General features: G+C 44.4%; 1 protein-coding gene across 2 annotated transcripts in view; it reads left to right on the top strand.

The window, feature by feature from the left end:
- Positions 1–19,066, top strand: part of SFXN5 (sideroflexin 5) — a 104,329-nt gene that overhangs the window by 49,543 nt on the left and 35,720 nt on the right. For both annotated transcript variants that reach the window (XM_040590632.1, XM_040590643.1), the window contains 3 exons: positions 950–1,006; positions 1,867–1,932; positions 14,974–15,064. In XM_040590632.1, coding sequence (XP_040446566.1) covers positions 950–1,006; positions 1,867–1,932; positions 14,974–15,064 — 214 coding nt within the window. The remainder of the gene's footprint in view (positions 1–949; positions 1,007–1,866; positions 1,933–14,973; positions 15,065–19,066) is intronic.

Raw genomic sequence — 19,066 nt, 5'->3', positions numbered from 1 at the left:
GCTGTGGGGGTTAAAAAGAACCCTGGAAAACTGAAGCAGATTTCCAGCACCTACTGGCAAGCTGACTTTGTAACTTTTTTTTTTTTAATTATTATGTAAATAAAACAAAGCAAGGTTTGCTAGATCCAGAGTTCCAGGCTAGAGAGCTGGTCAGCAGGAAAAATGTGCTCTTGGGCCATGAACTCAACAATGACTGGGCTAATCCCTGTGTTTTAGTCCCTCATTTCACTCTCTCCTCACCCTCACTTCATTCCTCCTCTTCCATCTTAGTTCAGGCTGCAGCTGTAGAGGAGTCCAGTTCTGACACGCTCTGAACTGAGAACATGGTGGTTTGGGAATGAAAATTTTGTTTATATTGCCAGAAGTTGCTGTGGGTGAAACCACAGCAGAAGCGTGGTGCTACTCATTCCCAGCCTGCTGCTGTGCTGTTTTGGTGACAAATCCCTCTCCAAAACACTATGGACAGAAATACCAGTTTAGTGGCACCCGTATCCACAAAATGGTACATCTAATCTCCTGTTCCTCAGTTGAAGCCTCCTATGACCCTCTGTTTGAGAACCATGGAGCTTAATAAGAGACTGATGAAATGCCTGCTGGGCTTACTGCTACATCTTAACAGCAGTATGGATTTGGTGCTGACAAAAATAAAGACCAATAGCACCAAGGTGTCATGTGGAGGTGGACTGGGCCGGGAAAAGAGTTGAGTGTCAAGCTTATAGGGTAGCAGAACTGCCCTCTGGGCCCTGGGTGCCTTGAGACATCTGTCCCTCACTTCGAAGAGCATTAAATCAGGTATTGGGCCTCCATGAGCCTTTGAAAAGAGGTGGCAAGTTGTGAGCAGGTCCGAAGGGAGATGAATTTTCCTGCTGCACTCCTACGTTTATAGATATATTTTTTTTTGGCTTTTTGAAGTTATGTTTATGCCTATCTCTTCTTGTTTCCTCTTTAGTGGTTGAATCAGAGCCACAATGCCTGCGTCAACTATGCAAACCGCAACGCGACAAAGGTGAGGAGACCCAACATATGTGGCACATGCAGTGCGTTAGGTCTGTTTTTACATGGAAACTTAAGTCTTGTCTCTTTGTTAATAGAAACTCTGGAGTTGGCACTGTGATGAATTTATAGATTGGCTATTCTCCTGTGTAGGTTTCCATTTTAAGCCTTAGCTGTAAATGGCATGAGGATCTCAAAATCACTCGAGGCACATAAGTAATGCTCAGTGCCTTTGGGCTGCACTAGTATATAGGTCTAACTGGTATGAAATGGTTTAATTCCAAGTGTAAATGAGCACAAAGCAAATGGCGTCTGGGTTTTTGGAGAGCGGAAAGTGGCTCCATGATCATGCTGCTGTCTCCTGTGGACTTTATAGGCACTACTAGCAGTGCTGCTGGGAAGTGTTGGGGCCGTTCCTGCTCTCTTCCATCGCTTTAGCCTTCATTCATCCTGTGTGGGGATGTGGGAAGCTCAAGATGGGAAGCAGAGTTGGAAACCAGCCAGCTCATGGAGATAACATGTGAAAGACAAGTAATGTGGAGAGTTTGGGGTTCATCACAAGTGTATAAGAATGCTAATTTTGTACCATTTGCTGAATTTCATTTACATACTTCCTTTAAGCTGCTATTATTATAATTTTCTGATGCCAATTAATTTTCCATTCCCTTTAACCTTGCTCATGAGGCTACAATTTTCCTTGCTTTTGCCGCTGCTAGATGACAGACCGTGTGTCACAGAACAATATGACAAAATTAAACCTGTCTCTGGATTAAAACAAATAAAACAAAAGCAAAACAAACAAAAAAAGCTTGGTTGCATTTTAATAACCAGAAGTTTGTTTATTGAAAATATGTTTTGTTTTTCTTTCCAAAGCCTTCTCCGACATCCAAGTTCATCCAGGGCTACTTGGGAGCTGTCATAAGTGCTGTCTCAATAGCAGTGGGTAACGCTTTATATATTTCACTACTGAGTAACTGCTCCCTTACAGTAGTACTGCAGTGCTTTTGAAATGTTTGTTTGAATTGCCAAGCATGTTTATCTTTTAATTGATGGAATTCATTCTGCATAACCAGAAAATATTTTAACTGTGACGTGTTTCTGTCCCTGCATGCCTAAACTTTTCAACAGAAGGAGACTTCTAGTGCTGATGGCTTCCAGCACATCCTGCGCCATGCACTGCCTGCGTCTCTGCACTGTGGCATTGCTGCTGGGTGGACTCAAATTATCCACACATACATTAATTCATGGTAAATTAGCCTAGTCTGAGTTAAGAGAGTGACTTTGGGGCTGCAGAGTGATAGTGTGACAGCTGACATGCTGAACAGAGGCAGGCTTTTGGAGATACTCTCCTGTTGGGTCAGCACCTTGGACTGAAAGAACCGCAGTGTTCAAAATGACATTTCACAGGGGAACAGTGTTCAAGCTGGAAACGGTGTTCAAGTAGTATCTGAAATAGTCCGTAAGAGAGGAACTTTTAATGTTGCTGAAGTTGTGGTCTTGTGGTGCAGTCATCAGGCTTTTAATACTCGGATTCCCTGGAAACAAGTACATCTGCATGCAGGGTCAGCTAATTCCCAAGGAGGCAGGTATATTTTTCAGTAGCAACCTGGGGAAGTTTTTTACTCTGGATTTTCAGATAAGCCTCTGAAACGTATGGTTGTACCTTTTCTGCTGGAATATTAAAGAAGTTTGTATTTTTTTCCCTCTGGCCAAGACTTTTTTCCTTTTTCTCAAGCCACAGACATCCTTTTCCAGGCATTTTTTCTGCAGACAGTGCCATTAGGAGGGGATCAGCACTCAGCCTGCTCACCACACTGTTTATACGCAAGTTCCCCAATTCACCTTCTGGAAAAAACTGCATGGGCTTATTTAGATTTCTTTACAAGGTAAAATGTTTGTCTAGACAGATTCAGGATTGTTAGGAGAGCTGTGGAGGCAGAAGCTCCTGGCTGGGAACTGGCAATGAGCAGTTTGGCAGATTGTGTCCACAGTGGACAGCAAAAACTCTGCAGAATATCTGTGTTCTTGTGCGGCAGCCAGGCAGCTTTGCAAGGGGAGTAGAGTTAGTGAAGTGCCTTGCAGTTTTGATGGAAACTGTCTGTTTTATTGGATACGCTTCTGCTTGATAGTTTTCTGTGTTGCTGGCTTGGCTTGCTCACTGGTTGCTGAACTTCTCTTCTGTATCACCTGTATTATCCCTTCACTGCAGAATTAACCCAGACTGCACACAGACCAGCAGTGTGTGAGCACTGGTGTGAGCTCCCATGCTTCCTAACCCCATGGAGATGTGTCCACACCAGCTCCACACTTTTGCAGCTGATGTACAATCTGAGTCCCCATCCCACCAACCTCGATGCTTTGGTTAGCAGCCATTCTCTGTCTGCTGTTTCCCAGTCTAGCATGGGAGATCTTGACTGTCCTCCTCAGTCCTTAATTTTTTCCACCTTGTGAATTAGTAAAATGAAGCTCTTCAGCTTGATGTGCTGCTGCCGCTCACAACCTGGCTTCCAGCCCTCAGCACAGCTGCAACAGAGAGATGATGATGGTTCCATGTTGTTGGCATTAATGCTCCTCTCCATTTTGGCAACAGGGGCAGATAGAGGGCAGGAGACACGGAGAAGTGATGTTGGCAGAGTTTTGTCACCCCGAGAAGCTGACAGGCTTTGGTAAGGAGACCACTTGGGCGGCGAGCTGAGGTGTCCAGGTTGGGACAGCTGATGCAGGTCCTTAAAATCTCTGGTTCCTCCTAGGCTGACCACAAAGGAGCTGAAGCAGAAAGATAAGTTCATAGTGCAGAAATGACTATTAGTGGTGCTATGAGAAGCACTCGTTCTCTGAAGCAGTGTGAAAAGCTACACCAAGACTTCTAGATGAAAGAACTTCAAGGAAAGCAGCAGTGGCCTGCTGTTACTGCAGTGTGGCTGTCACCGCTGGTGACACACGGGTGGTTCATCAGTCTGCTGGTGGTAGATCAGCTCTTTGTCGCATGGTGGTTAGTTACCTGTTAGTTGTACTGCTTACTCCCTGGTGGTGGTGAAGGAGCTGGTGAAGGATGGTCTGTGCAGATCAACGAGCTTTGAATAAATGCAGCAACTGAAATGATGCTGGGATTTATCTGTCCACATAACTTGTAGGTGCATCTCCAGCAGGAGCCCCAGTGCCTGGTTCTTGCACACCTTGGCTGTCCATCATGGCAGAGCTTTAAAAGCACTACAAGGAAAGATGATGCCACAGTATTCTATACTTAGAGCATTTGAAGCTTGTGCAAGAGGAACTCTTCCTTCAGTGATATGGATGCTGAGAGGGTGTTTCTGCCTTCTTATCTAAGGGCCATGATGCCCCCACCAGATTGGGCTTACACTGGGATGCCCTTAGTGTGTGTGAGGAGTGCCGTGAGCTCTGTAATAGCAGTGGTTTTGTGAATGTGGTGCTCTGAGGGTCACAATATTGTTATGGGGAAGGCAGGAACTTTCCTTAGACCCATTGATGTCATTGGGGGATCAGGGAAGTGCAACAGCCATCATAGATGCTTTCTCCTTCCTGATCTTGGAAGGAGGTCTTCTTCCAAGTAGAGCATGCTATGGCAGATACAGTGTGCGAAAATGAGATGAAGTTGCTGGGCACTGATGTCCCTGTAGCGTCCCCTGTAGACGAGCTGCTGGGGACACTACTGGTGTGTGTGTTACCACAGAGTAGCTTGTTGCCTGATAATCTGTAGCAGTACTTACTGCATGCTGGATTCCCAATGCAGAGCAGCCCAGAGAAAATCCTGCAGAGCAGGGAGTGATTTTTATATAGTAAATATCTAGATTAATAACCAGAATCTCCTTCGGGGTTTTTTTGGTGATTTTGTTTTTCTTTTTTTTTTTAAATGATGGTGACAGGTAATACAGAAATAGCCCTGAGGTTCATTACATTGGCTTGTAAGGCCTCGGCTCTCATTAACTGATCTCTGCTGTCAGTTAGCAGCAAATCACCTCCCAGTGTGAGCCTATTAGGACCAGATGACCTGAAAACAAGTGCCACTGCCTCCAGTGGTCTGCTGAGACCCAGTATTAATTAAAGTGAGCCCCTTCCATGTTTGCAGTTGGCAAGCGACACGGGAAGAAGGCGCACAAAATGACAGATCAGTTGACTTGTAATTGTGCTTCCCATCATCTTCACCCTCCGTGTCTTTATCTAACAAGAGGGACAAACAAATTGCTTTCTGACGCGTACGGTAGAGCAGATTTTAGCTTTATGCTTCTTGCAATTAAACTAGAAGTCTTAGCAAATCTTTGCAAATAACCACATCCTTTTCCCGTTTTAGAGAGAGGAATTGCTGTCAGAGAGATGCGATGCTTTTCTCTTCGATCCGGTGCTACATCTGGGACCCCTGATTTGCAGCCTTTTGGGATGAGTTTTTGGAGGAATCAATGTTCTTTTCTTCAATATTCCAACACTTTTCCTCAATATTTCTTTTTTTCCCACCTACTCCCAGCCCTACCCCTTTCACAGCATAGCTTCATGCAAGAAAAGCTATACTAGTTCCAGAATTTTATCTGTCCTCCCATGCAGCACTCAGGTGAAGCAATCACTTGGCGTATGGCTGAAAAAGACATCAGAAGGGATAATGCTAAGACTGAGTGTGGGGAAAAAGGTGAAAACGCTGATACAACAGATCTCTTCCCTCTCTAACATCTTACATGACACTTCTGCACCATTTCTGCCGCCAGGCACATGCTGAGACCTGGGCTATCTGCTCCACACCAGCCTGCGACATCCCTGAGCTTTGCTTGCAGCGGACAGTATGTTTAGAGGAGTCTGATTACCATTAAGTAACCTAGATCTGTTTCTCCTTCTGCGATTGTAGTTTATTTTTATCACATTCTCCATATACCAGCCTCCCTCCTGCCTTTTCTTTTGATTACTCTCGTTTTACTGCTTTTCTGAACATGGAGTGGTAATTGTTATTTAATTTTTGTAAATAATTGAGTGGATTCCTGTGATTAGGCCTTATTTTCTGATACCTGGCTGCTGTTCATAATGATGGTGTATGAAGCACAATTAATACCAACTGGTTTTCCTATAGCAAGGAAAACAAAGGCAGAGTAGTAAAAAGACTTGAGAAAGATCAAGCATATTTTAAATGCTTGGGGCTTTTTTCCCCCCAAATATTCTAGTGCCAAGAGCTATACCAATTGGAAGGTTTGTAATTATACAAAACTTTCCAGCAGACACACACACACACACACTTGTTCTGCTAATTTTGTCACGCTTTTAAAAGGTTAAAAAAGCTACATAATCAAACTCAATTTTATTACTAATAACTGGTTTTCTACATATTTTATAAGTAGGTTTCTTAATTTCAGATCCAAACTCAATTTGCTACTGCATTGCTGATCCCTTTTGCTTCAGACTCAGCTCTTCAGTACTGTGGCCTTAGACTGTACCTTCAGTTTGAGGTTAGAAGTGATTCTTGCAGCTGTAATTAAGTGCCTGAAAATTAAATCAGATCCAGAGAAGGGCTGTGAGCAGCCGCCCTCTGGTTTCTGGGTTGTCACTGGTGCTGAGACCTGCAGACTGGAGACCATTGGTGTTAGTCCAGGGGTTGCCTCTCACGTGGAGCCCATGGTGGTGAGCCTTTGGGTTTCTCTGTACATTCTCCTTGAAGCATCTCACGGCAGTGGTGTTACTGCCATGGGTTTCAGTAGTCTTTGGATCAGAGCTTCGTACATCAGGTTTTTAATTTCCATGATCACGGCTGCCAAGACCAGCTCCAAATCTTGCTCCTTGTGATACTGAAGACCCTGTGCAGACACTCCTAGGGGTTCCTCTCTTTTGCCAGTATCATTTGGCCATGTTTCTGACATCTCCCAGTAAGCAGTGTATTGTTGCTCAGCGTGGTGCTCAGGTCATTAGCTCGTTGTCCATCTGTTGTCCGCTCCATGTACCCTGGAGGTGCCACATACATGGTACTGCTGGCATTGCCCTCCCCTGTTGACAGGATGGGCTCTAATTAGAGCGCAGCAAGCCTGGCAGGCATACTGAGTGTGTTTTACATATACAGGTATGTGTAACTTAGCCAGGAAACATCTATTGTGACTGTCTAGGCATGATGGCACTGCCCTTCCCCTGTGTGATAGGGATCTAATTCTGCTCTGATGAAAGGGGAAGCAAAACCATGTGTGTGAGATCAGGCACCTTTTAAGTGGCGGGATGGTGGAGTTTGCCCCAGTTAAAAAATAGCCAGGCTCCCTCCTTTGCCTTTCAAATATACCAAGGTTTGTAACTTCTAACAGGGTTTTTATTAAGTGCAAGTTTGGGATTTATGCTCTTGTCAGCACAGAGGCAAATAAGTACGTTGTTCTCACTTAGCAACCTGAGCTAAATTCTGACAAAAGTAGGTGTTTTGTCGTCTTTTGTATAAGAGAGAGATGCCATGTCCTGTAACCATGACTGCCAGCCAGGCTGTATATTATGTATTGATCTATGCACTTAAAATGTACCTGCTCAGAACTTAAACGTTTCCTTTTGGCTTACCTTACTGGGTAACCTTGGGTTAAAAAAATCAGGTGATTAATGCCATTAATAACTTTAGTGTTGATCAGCTACTAATGAGTCATCTTGGAGTCACTGCCGGTCGCGGCTACAGGAGGGTGTTTAAAGCATCTCTGTACAGACAGACCCAGGTCTTTTCATTTTAAAAGTGCCTTCTTGCTTCCTGACCCTAAATCCTGACCCTGGACAAGCCAGTGGAGGTAGGGAACTGGTGCCAGTATGGCTTACTGGTGCTCTGGCTTACTGTATGGTCTTGCACCTGGTGCTTTCATGAACTGTGAAAGCATATGGAGTTAGATGTGAATATGTATAAAACCAAACTAGGTTAAAACTGGAGAGAAGCAAGAGAGTTTTAATGACCTAATCTGGTTTGCTGAGGTATCCCATGATACTTTATTTCCTTGGAAAACTACAAGGGAAACAAACATTCCTGCTAATCTGGAGCTTTGTACAGAGCAGTTTTAGTACCCCTGATACTCTTGATCTTGGTTTGTGGGTTTGGATATGTTTTCATCCAGCGAGCTGCTGCAGCAGTTGGATATATTGCCTCCCTTTCAGCGGTTTGTCACCCTTCTTGACCCTACTGTGGCTGTGCAGAAATGGAGTGTGCGAGTGCTCCTTGGCCTTGGGCAAAGAAAAAGGTGGCTGAGGTGAGTCTGTGGTTGCAACCAGCATTGCCAAGGTAGAGGTTAGTCCTTCCAGCTGCTCCAGCCTGTGTTGAAGGCTAGTGCCTGCACAAGCCCACAACAGGAGTTCAAAGGAGAAACCAGCAACAATCTGCTAAAGTTAAATGCAACTAAATCCCTTGGACAGGAGCAAAGGGCAGAGCTCTCGCTCTGGAGTAATGCATGTGCTGCAGTAACCTTCAGCACGCTGTATGAGAGCCCCTGCAAGTCTTTGGGGAGGCTGGGCTTAGTTCTCAGCTCTGTTGCACAGTTGGGAAATGGAGACAGGAGCTACATGACTTGGTGTCAGGACTGATGTAGGAAGCTCTTCAGGGCAGAAACTAAAACCTAGCTGCTCCAGGATTCCAATTCCTGCTCTTGCAGTGAGAAATCACTTCTCTCTGATGCAGGTGTCTTGATAAGTTATCCTGGGGCAACTTTCTTCTGCACAGAAACCTTGGTGATGTCATTTCCAAGAAAATGCAGCTTTTGGGAGACTCCTGTAGTTACTGCAGGTTTCTGCAGAGCTTCTGAATAGACCATAATTTGTCTTTGAGATTTTGGGTTATATTCCCACAGGGTTTGTAGATTATAATTCACTCAGGAATCTCAGCCACAGTTGGAACTGGTCAAGCACAGAGGTTACAAAAAAACCTATAACAGCTAATTTTTATATTTAGCTGGTTCAGTAAAAAAAAGTTGTGTAGGAGTCTAATCAGCAAAGCTCAGTGTGGGTCTGAGAGATCAGAGTAAAGCAGAGGCTATTTCTGGGCAAATAGGCATAGCAAAAATGGTATTTTTAAACAAACTGGAATTCCCCCCCAAAAAAAGTTAACATTTTGCAAAATCAAAATGTGCTTTGTCTTGAAAACATCCCTTACAACCCAAGACATTCTCACAATCACAGAAAGACTGGCAGAAAGATCTTATTTTTCTTCTCCTAAGGAAGCTGAGACATGAAAACTGTTCAAGTCCATTATCGCTGTAAAATAATATTAGCGTTGTAATGGTTGTGTCACAGCCGGCTTTGGCAATACCTGCCCTTCAGCCCTGGCTCCTGCAGCTCAGCGAACTGTATCGCTGATACCATTTACAAGGCATATGTTTGCTCCAATACGCAGATTTAAAAATCTTCTGACTCTGGGGAGTGAGAATAATAAAAAGTTACTTTTACAGCTCTGTCCTTTAAAAGAAAGCCAGGTGATGCATGAGAGTGTCTAACCAAAGCTAGAAAGAGAATCTGAAAATTTAATTAGTTTAATGACAACTCTGATTTATCTTATAAAATTCATGAGTAATAAAAAACCAAACCAGGATCTTGATTTACACACACACACCCACACCCTGTTCAGGAAGGACAGGAGCTTGTTGGACCAAGTGTTCAGTCTCCACTGCATTCTCCACTGCGTGTGACTTGGGACAGGGAGAGAATCCTTGCACACAGTGCTCCGGGGCAGCAACCCTGCTCCTTCCCGTACCATCTGTGCCACTAGCCACGTGTTGTTCCTCCTTTCCCGCTCCCATTGCACACAACTCACACACACACACACACACACATATATGCAATTTTTCACTCTCTTCTCTAGGTGGAGGTGCCCCTGTGGTTTTTTCTAATCCCAGCTCGTTCTTCCTGATAATTGTTTGTGAGCCGTGTGGAGCGGCAGCATTGACAGCCTGTGAATTTGGTGTGATGCCCGTAATCAGCTTGTGAGACAGTGCAGGAGGCCACCCACTGCCCTCAGGACTACCTGCCACTTAGGGCGGTCAAGAAACACTTAGAAGCTGAAGGAAGTCGGTGCAAAGTAGGATGAGGGATGGGAGGGGATGGAGCATGGCCGGGCACCTTCTCAGAGGTGAACTGTTGTGGGGAGCCAGGAGCAGGAGGAAAGTCACAGTAGATTGGAGGAGCTGGTGATAAACTTTTGTTTGCTGGTTGAAGTTTTTAAATGGAGCGGTGCCCAGCTCTAAACTCTGGATACCTGTGCTGAAAAGCTGCCTGTGCTCTAATGATTCACAGATACCAAGTCCAGATACCAGAAGACAGCAGAAGGGAGTGGTGTGATCACTCAGACTGGAAATCCAGCCCGGTGATTCCTCCATTAAGCACATAACTCACTGGAGCTGTAGCAGCCGTTTTCCAAAGGCACAGCCCCAAGCCTTTGGTGTAGCGGAGGCAAAGATGTGGTATGCACTGAGGAGGTACCCAGTGCCCATCACCCTGCCTCTGGGCTCCTGAGTGCGTGGCAGCATCGCTGACTGCCACCTTCCAAACTCTGCAGCATTTTCTCTCATTTCACTGGTATGTCTTCATTTCCAGCAAATTTGTTCTGATCTGTGCCTTTTCTTTATGCCCCAGCCCAGTCCCAAGCACCTAGGTGTGGTGTTGCCTCTGGGCAGGATCCAGATGCAAAGAAAACTTGATCATAAAACAATCCACCTCTTGTCTTGGATATGGGGCCCCTGCTGTCCTCCTTTCTCCATCATCTGCCAAATCAAGTTTGTCTCATCAGCATTAATCCTCTCTTGTCCTACTCGTCTCTCTCCTGCGATCTCGCTGCTTTCACGAGATTACACCATTTTCTTCCACTGAAGCATCCAACCATGGGGCTATTGCAGTCATCCCTTCTGCAGTCATCTTGGGCATCACTCAAGTTCCCTCCTTTCCTTACTCTTTCTTCTCTCTAACATCCTTCTCCACTCAGATTGTTATTGCTTCCCCTTCCCTTACACTTATCCATTCTGTTCTCCTTGACTTGGTAAAGCTCCAGTTGGTAAATAGCCCAGTTTTCCATCTCTCTGCCTCCATCTTCACCTCTCAGCCCTAATGAATGATTTTTTTTCCTTCCATCTCCTAATGCTCTTTTCTTCAGTTCGGCTGTATGGAACTCATCAGATCCAATTAGTGTTCTAATTCAGCAATCTGGTGATATGAGGGCTGAAGGATGAGCTGCTTTGGAGCCATTCCTTCCTTTGATGTTGACTTTCTAGGTCACTTGGAGCATCCAGCTCCAACTGCAATAGTCAGGATTGCCCCAATGCTACTAGAACCTGGGAAAGTACAATCCCGTAAATCACTGGAGATCTCACCAACGCTGTTAATGAAGTCTAGAGAGCCGCTCAGCAGGTGTTGTCTACCAGCTGATGTCCACCTGGCTTGCTGGACTCCTAATATTCCTTTATTTAAAAAAAAAATTCCTCTCAAATTTCAGTGAAATAACTGGTGATGTATTTACTGCTCTATAACTGGTTTAATAGGTGTAGGGTTAGACTTTCACCAAAAGGCTCAGTTGTTGCCAACTTCAGGCATTCAAAAGCCGTCTCTCAGGTTTCAAAAATCTTAGTAGTCATAAAAGAAAAATAAAAAGGATTTTTTCAAAAATTCCTGTGGTTTTAAAATTCATGTCTTGGTGGACATGAGGTCAGAACTTACAAATCAATAAGGAAGAGAAAAGGAAACGGAAATCTTGGTTTATTGTTACGCAGTCACTGTGACAGTGTCTGATGGTATGGCTTCAAGTACAGCAGCATCATACCTCTGTCCTTCTAAAATAATGTTGATGCTGAAAGCAAAATAAATAGGAGGAATTCTCAGCACTTGAAGAAAAGGGAGTGAGTGAGGAAGGGCAGAGTGCTGCCGGAGGCATAGTAGAGCCCTGAGTAAGGTTGATCTCCCGTTGATAGCATTCGGCCCTGCTTTTGTGTTGCAGGAGGGTAGCACCCGTTGTGGTGTAATGTGTCCTCCATGCCCAGTTTCCCCTAGCTTGTTGGGATGCTTTGCCAGCCAGGTTGAAGAAGTGCTCTGGAAAAAGAAACCTCAGAAAAACAGGCAATTTGTAAAAAGCTGGATTTAACCCCTAGTCTGAGTCACAGTGCAGGAATATCCCAAACCAGTACTGCACTGAAACCAGTACTGCAAATCAGTGCCCAGGGCTCCCACTGCACTTGTCTTGCCTGAGTTGAGACGTCACCAGTGTAGATATCTTCATCTGAGCTGCGTGCCTGGACTCCTTTGATAGTCAGCTGGGATGAATGGGAATTGTTGGAGGCATTTCATGTGAGCACCCGTAAATGTCTGTCTTGGGAGGAAAGTGAAAACCCTTAAAAAGGCTCATTTCTCTGTGCTGGGCTGCAAAAGGAGCCTGTAGGATGAGAAGAAGCAGCTTCAAGTTGTGGCAGGGGAGGTTTAGATTGGATATTAGGAAAATGTCTTCATTGAAAGGGTTGTCAAGCACTGGAACAGGCTGCCTGGGGATGGGTGGGAGTCTCTGTCCCTGAGGGTGTTCAAAAAACACGTAGCTGTGGTGCCTGGGGACATGGTTCAGTGGTGGCCTTGGCAGTGCTGGGTTAACGGTTGGACTCAATGATCTTAAAGGTCTTTTCCAACCTAAATAATTCTGTGATTCTATGATTCCACCATGTTTGGTGTGATGAATCCCACCTGACTCTCTGTTACGTGTTTGTACAGCGCCAGTGTTGTAGATCCCAGATCTGTGACTCAGGCTGTAGGCAGGGTGATGATAATAATACTCCTGCGGTTGTTTTCTTAGTGATGAATTTGCCTTGACAGTCAATGTTCTTTGGCCATCCTCTCGGAATTAAACTTACTGAGCTGTCCTTGTTGATGGCCCTTTTGCTTACAGTGGTCTGATGCTGAGGAGTACCTGCTCATTGTTGGATGCTCTCCTTGACCAGTTTTGCCTCATCCTGTTTCATGGACCTGCAGGAAAGAGTTCACAGATTGGCTAAAGCAATTTCAAAACTGTAAAAAATAAACCCTCATTAGTTCCCTAAATCTAGTCCTTGTGTTGGGAATTTGGGATATTTGATTTAAATCTGTAGCAACATTTAATTTCATATTCACAGCAGGGTGGTCGCTCTAAGTGGAGGAGCGAGTTCATCTGCAGCACAAAATTGAATCTGAAAGTAAAATGCTTTTATTACCACTAGCCTCACAGCGGTGTCTCTCCCAGACTCATCTTTTTTGTTTCAAAAGCTGCTGCTCTTCCACTTCACGGTCAAATCTTTCCATCAAACCTACATACAAGCAGAGGCCGCAAACCCTACAGAATTTGTCATCCACACAGATGAACTGCATCCAGGCTATAAATACCTGAATCCATGGGGCAGTACCAGCAAAGCCAGGCTTAGGAGGTGTCTTACCTTTACTCTTGAAGCCACACATTTTAGATCGCTTTACAGTTTCTGGAAGCATTCAGATTTTGCAAATATGCATCCCAGCTCTTGGGAAATGCAAAAAAAAAAAAAAACAAAACCAAACCCCAAACCAAAAAAAAACCCCAGTCATTTTTGAGGGGGAAAAAGATTAAGACAAAACCCTCATTTTTACCAGACTAAGAAGAACCACCGTGGTTCTCTTGGGCTCAGCGCTAGAGTCACGGTGACGAAGAAGAGCAGGAAAGGTTTGTGCCTGGGGGTCTTGGTGAAAGCCTTGTGGGGCTCTGGAAACACTCCATGGGTTTTGAAAACCAGCACTCTACATATGCAGGTCTTACCCAGCAGTTGTGCTTCTCAACATCTTCCCCTCAGCATCCAAAAAGACGAGATGCACTGCGGATGCATGTATAATGTAGCAGCTTGTAAAATATGTTCTCCTATGCTTTTCTTTTCTTTTCTTTCCTTTTATTTATTTATTTTTTTTTAAAAAAAAAGCCCCCAAATCACTATTTGCTGGCAGCTTTTTGGCTTTGGCTGATTTTTTTAAAATTTTGCTGCACATTTGGCTGAAAACTTTTTGGCCAGGCATTGCTAAAGACTTCCCTTTTCAGCCTAAAATTCCCGGTTTGGGGCTGTTGGGTTTTGTTTGTGTGTTTGGGATTTTTTGGATGAAGAAGAGAAAATATTGTGAGGGAAAGTAATTTGAAGACAAAAGTCATTCCCTGTGAATAGGTTTGTTTAATAACCCCAGTTCTGCTTGAAACAAAATTTGATGGAAATTCTCTGACTATCACTACTATCCAACCACGCTGAGACTTACGAGGCAGCAACTCTCCTCCGTGCTGTTTATATTAACATACGCAATGATTTAGATCCTTGAAAAACTGTGGAGAGCTCTGCATTATTCAAGTGTTGGAGGAGTCAACAAAAAAATCATCCATGGTTATAATAAACTGCCTGCTATCTGTTGTTTCCATTAATAGCTCCTTTGTAGCCCAAATGTTTGCATTAGAGTGGGGTGGTGTAGTTTGCACAGACCCTGGGAGGAGGAATGAATTGTATTGGGCCAACCATCGCCACTGGTATTTTTTTTTTTCCTAGCTGGAACTAGGAAAGGAGAGAACTAGGAAAAAACTGGAGAGGACTCCCAGCCCCAATGATTTTGTACTGGATGGGGAAAATGCTAGTAAACTGGGTAAAAATGAAACTAGGGACATTTCCAGAAGGACTGAACAGCATTGCTGTGGTTTCTAGCTTGTGTTCTACCAACCAACGGTTGGGTTCAACCCTTCATTTAAACCCAGTGGTTGGGTTCAACTCAACAGCAGGGTTCAACTCAACAGTTGGGTTCAACCCTTCATTTAAGCCCAACAGTTGGGTTCAACCCTTCAATTGAATAAAGGGTTGAACGCAGCACAGCTAAACCCTGCAGTATGTGTGTGGGGGGTGTTGGTTCTCAAATGCTTCTGCATGGGGAGAGACCCTAATCTGTCCCCCTGAAGAGCTCTGCTGCTGTCTGCAAGCTGTGGCATCTGCTCTGTTCCTTGTAGCTAAATGTTAATGCTTCTCTGTTTTGTTTTTGTTTTTTTTCTATTCGAAGGTGGGCCTTAATGTTCTGGTTCAGAGAGCAAACAAGTTTACCCCTGCCACTCGTCTCTTGATCCAGAGGTTTGTGCCATTCCCTGCTGTCGGTAAGAAAGAATGCCTTTTCTCTATATTCAAAGCGCTGGGTGTAAACCTATGGGTGGTTAAAAGCCACTGGGATGGACAACTAACTCCTGCCTATCTGCTTTACACCATCGCTGCCACCCTCTGTGGTGGGTCCCTGAGTCAGTGTAGACAGCGATGGGGTGGTGCAAAGCAGCATTTCGGTAGGAAAACGATGCAAAGCTGCTGGCAGAGACAGCTCACGAGGCTTTATCAAGTTGCACTTTCCACTTTCAAGCAGTTTAAGAAGTGATTAGCATTGACTGGTCCTCATCTGCCCAAATCTGAGAGCGTTTAATTTGCAAGATCTGGTTTGAATCAAGCCAAATGTTCAAATAAGCGGTAGCATTAGGGGGTTTTTACAATAAAAATGCAATTAAATGCTTCTATTCCGTATATACAGATTTTTAAGAGCCAATGATTAAAAGAAGACCAAAGTGTGTGAACAATTAAGACTGCTGCTGGCTTGTTGGAGCACAAAATAAACCCTTCTGCATTTTATCAGTTAACTGCTCAGTGTCTGAGGTGAGGGACACACTGGACTCAGCCTTTGCTGAAGCCTGTGGTTACAATGTTCAGCGAATGATGAGTTATTTTAGCTGTGAAGAAATCACCAGTGACATTAGTGTAATTTTTTATATAAGTTTGGCTGTTTATAAAGATGGTGCAGAAATTGTCCAAGCATGGAGGAAATGAGTAAAAAAAAGTGGGTTTGCTCGCTGTTGCAAGTCCCTTTTCAACTCTGTTAATGCAAAACTGTCCTTTATGCTTTTTATTTTGCTGTGCAAGGGCCATGTCCTCAGAGCTTCACTTGAGGATGCTGAGCCTTTTTACCTAGCTATTCTCTCAGTTTCTCCAGCCTTTCTGCTCCTTTTTTCACAGAGACTGGTTGCTCTGACACTTCAGCCTTCAGTTCCCAAGTTGCTGTGTTTTATTTCCCTTTTCTGCCAGAAAAACAGCTGCTTGCCCTGTGTGTGGAGCAGGGGGTGCTGGGGACTGTGGTCTGTAGGTTGCACTCAGTCTTGTTTCTGAGCACTTTGCTTGTACATAGGGGATCTGTGGATGTTGTTATTTTTTTTCTGGAACTTCCCTGGAATATAATTTTAGAGGCTTTCAGCTTTCTTTTGATTTTTATAACCAAGAGGGTACTAGAGGTGAGCACAAGACCTGTGAGGCAGCTCTGTGGCTGGGTTTGTCAGAGATGCACACAGGAAGTCTTTGCTGCCGGGTTGATCTCTTTTCATACCAAGGTGTAAGGAGAAAGAGGTTGCACTTGTGTTGGCATTGATTGAGGAGCCGTAATTAATTTGTTTAGCTTGCAATTAATTCTCTAGTTCTTATTTTATTGGTGTACTGTCGTGCTTCATTATGTGCCAGGACATCAGGAATCCTCCCACTAATTGCTGTTTTGTGGTTTTGAAAGCTGCGAGTTACTGGTTTTCAGACCTGGACAAACTGTTTAATTAAGATGCATCTTCCCATTGCTTGTGAACCACAGCCCCCAGGAAAAGGGCAGAATTTTGCATTTTCTACATGAAAAGCCAGATGTAAGCTAGTGTAAAGCTCTTGCTCCGCTACCATTAAGCAGCTTTCCCCTGGCCCACCCTTGCCTCCCTCTCACACTGACCTTGGCTGAGCTATGCTTGTTGATAGCAGCTGGAAAACTAGAGATATGCATCAAAGCTTTATGGTCTCTCATCCTAAGGGGTCATGAGAGATGGAGACTTGGGGAAGTGCAGCTGCTGCTTGGGTAGAAGGCAACCAGACTCCTAGGAGAGATGTTCATAAAGCCTTTTGTAAAGATTTGGGAAGCTGGGGTAGGCTGGGAAAGCTGGTCTGTGGGTCTTGCTGCCCTCAGAGGTGCTCTGCATGTTCTGTCTGTCTTCTGTGGGTCATGTAACTGTTGGGTTTGCTTGATAAACTAAACCATATCTGTAGAAATGCTGCCTGTAGGGCATATTTAACAAAAGGTGATTCCTCCTTGAAATCCCACTTTCACTATGGGACCCTGAGATGAGTACAGGGCATGGGGGTGTATCTGCAGGGGCTTCCAGACCTCACTTGTCATAACAAACTGTGGACAGTAGGTAGCTGTCCCAGGCTCTGATCCCCATGTTGTGGTTGGTGGGACTGGAGCAGGGTGCTAGGAGGTTGGGCTGTCCCCTTGCTCTCCCCCAAAGGTAGTTTGTAGTAGCTGAAAATCACAAGTTGTCCTAAAAAATACTCCCCAGCCCCGGGGGATGGATCCAGGAAACCAAGCCAGGTGGAACACCTCATGGAAATGGCCAAGGCTCTGCATAGCCAGTGGCAGGCTTGATGTACAAGGGACTTGTGCTTGGTGTTGGCCACCCTGGAGTGGTGAAGTTGTTCTTCATGAAGAGAACAGGACTGGGGAAGGAGTGCATCAGCACTGTGTTCTGGAGAGCCATGATCCCTGAATTTGAGCAAGAAAGAGCTTGACCCTCTCTCAGAGTGTAGGTGGTGAAGGATATCAATGCCATGGGTTACTGCAGGAAATCAAATTTACTCTCTCCTTCCCAAGCACTGGGTGTGAATAGCTGTCATGAAGGTAAGAGGTGTCGCTGGTGGTGATGTGCTTTATACTGGAGATGTACGTGGCTAAAAAACCCACAGAAAACCCCAAAGGTATATCTCAAACTTGATCCTAAGGAAGTTAAAGCTGGTAGAAAGATATTTGTTGGAGGGAAGGGAGGTGAGGAGGATGAAGGATTTCTTCGCCTTGGATGTTGTTTTTTTAGGTGGGGTTAAAATCGTTAAATGTGATTAGGCGGTGCACAAGGATGTATATAGTGTGTAGAGGACACCTTTGTTTAGAAAGAATATATATGCACATGTAGAAGTAGGGTAGTGGGTTGCTTTTGTGTCTGAACCAGTTTCCAATATGTCACTAAGTGTTTTCACAGGAGTAGTTTCCAGGCTATATTATCACAATTTCTTTCCAAATTCTGAAAATCAAATTGTCCACACGTATATTTATTCATTTTCATTCCCCTCTCTATTTGAGTTGTCCATAAAATCCAAGTTTACCCATAATTAACAGCATTTTCTGTTTTCTCAGAAAGCAGAATAGGAGCAGCTAAGACAGTTGATTGTCTCAGACAAATGGGCTGGAATCAGGTTTTGAATTTGGGACGTGGTCAGTGAAATCCTAATAGGATCCAGAGACTTGGAGAAGCATCTAACTGTGGCGGGAGCTTCAGGTTTGGACACCCCATCATGAGTCTTTCAAGAGCCTTGTGCCGGTGCATCCCGATTTGGCCAGAGCATCTCTTCTGGCGTGTTTTTATATTTTCAGTCTTGACTGATAGCTAGAAGGATGGGGCATGTGTTAAAAAAAAAAGGGGGGGGGGGGCTAAACTTGCTTTAAATGAAATGCTTCTTTTCTTTTTTATCTTGGATTAAGGAGCTGAAGGGTTGGTAACACAGATATTTTGATAGATGGAAAGAGTGGTCCGGTAGTTTGAATATTAAAGAGAGAGACAGAGTGTGCGTGTGTGTATGTTCCTCTTATTCTCAAGTGTAAGGAGCATTTGTCACCACAAATCATCCTTGATTGCAGAGAGCTGCATTTGTATAGGGCTCACCCACCCACCACCCTCAAAAAATTAGACATTTGTTATATGACATGAATTGAGATTAATTAGTGAATATTAACCCATCAAGAAGTACAGAAACACATTTTTGGAAGCAGTGGTACTTGCAGTGGGTTTGTATTAGTTCTGGCTGGAAAGTTTGCAACAAAATGTAGGGGGGGAGTTTGCTGGAAAGTGGCAGTTTATCAAAACCAAAACTTTTGCAGGGAGTAACAGCTTTTCCTTGGAAGAACTTAAGAAGTGCCTGGGCCCAGGAGAGGAGCTGCACCTGGGAAGAGTGTTTCTCAACCCCAACTCTTAACATGTTACTTGAGGAGCAGAATTTGGGGTTGTCTCTATCTGGTCTCGCACCTATTGGAGCGAGTCCAGAGG

Source organism: Falco naumanni, chromosome 1, assembly GCF_017639655.2.
Source record: "Falco naumanni isolate bFalNau1 chromosome 1, bFalNau1.pat, whole genome shotgun sequence".
Classification (NCBI taxonomy): domain Eukaryota; kingdom Metazoa; phylum Chordata; class Aves; order Falconiformes; family Falconidae; genus Falco; species Falco naumanni.
The sequence above is the reverse complement of the archived record's forward strand: the minus strand, read 5'-3'. Positions and strand labels throughout refer to the sequence as shown.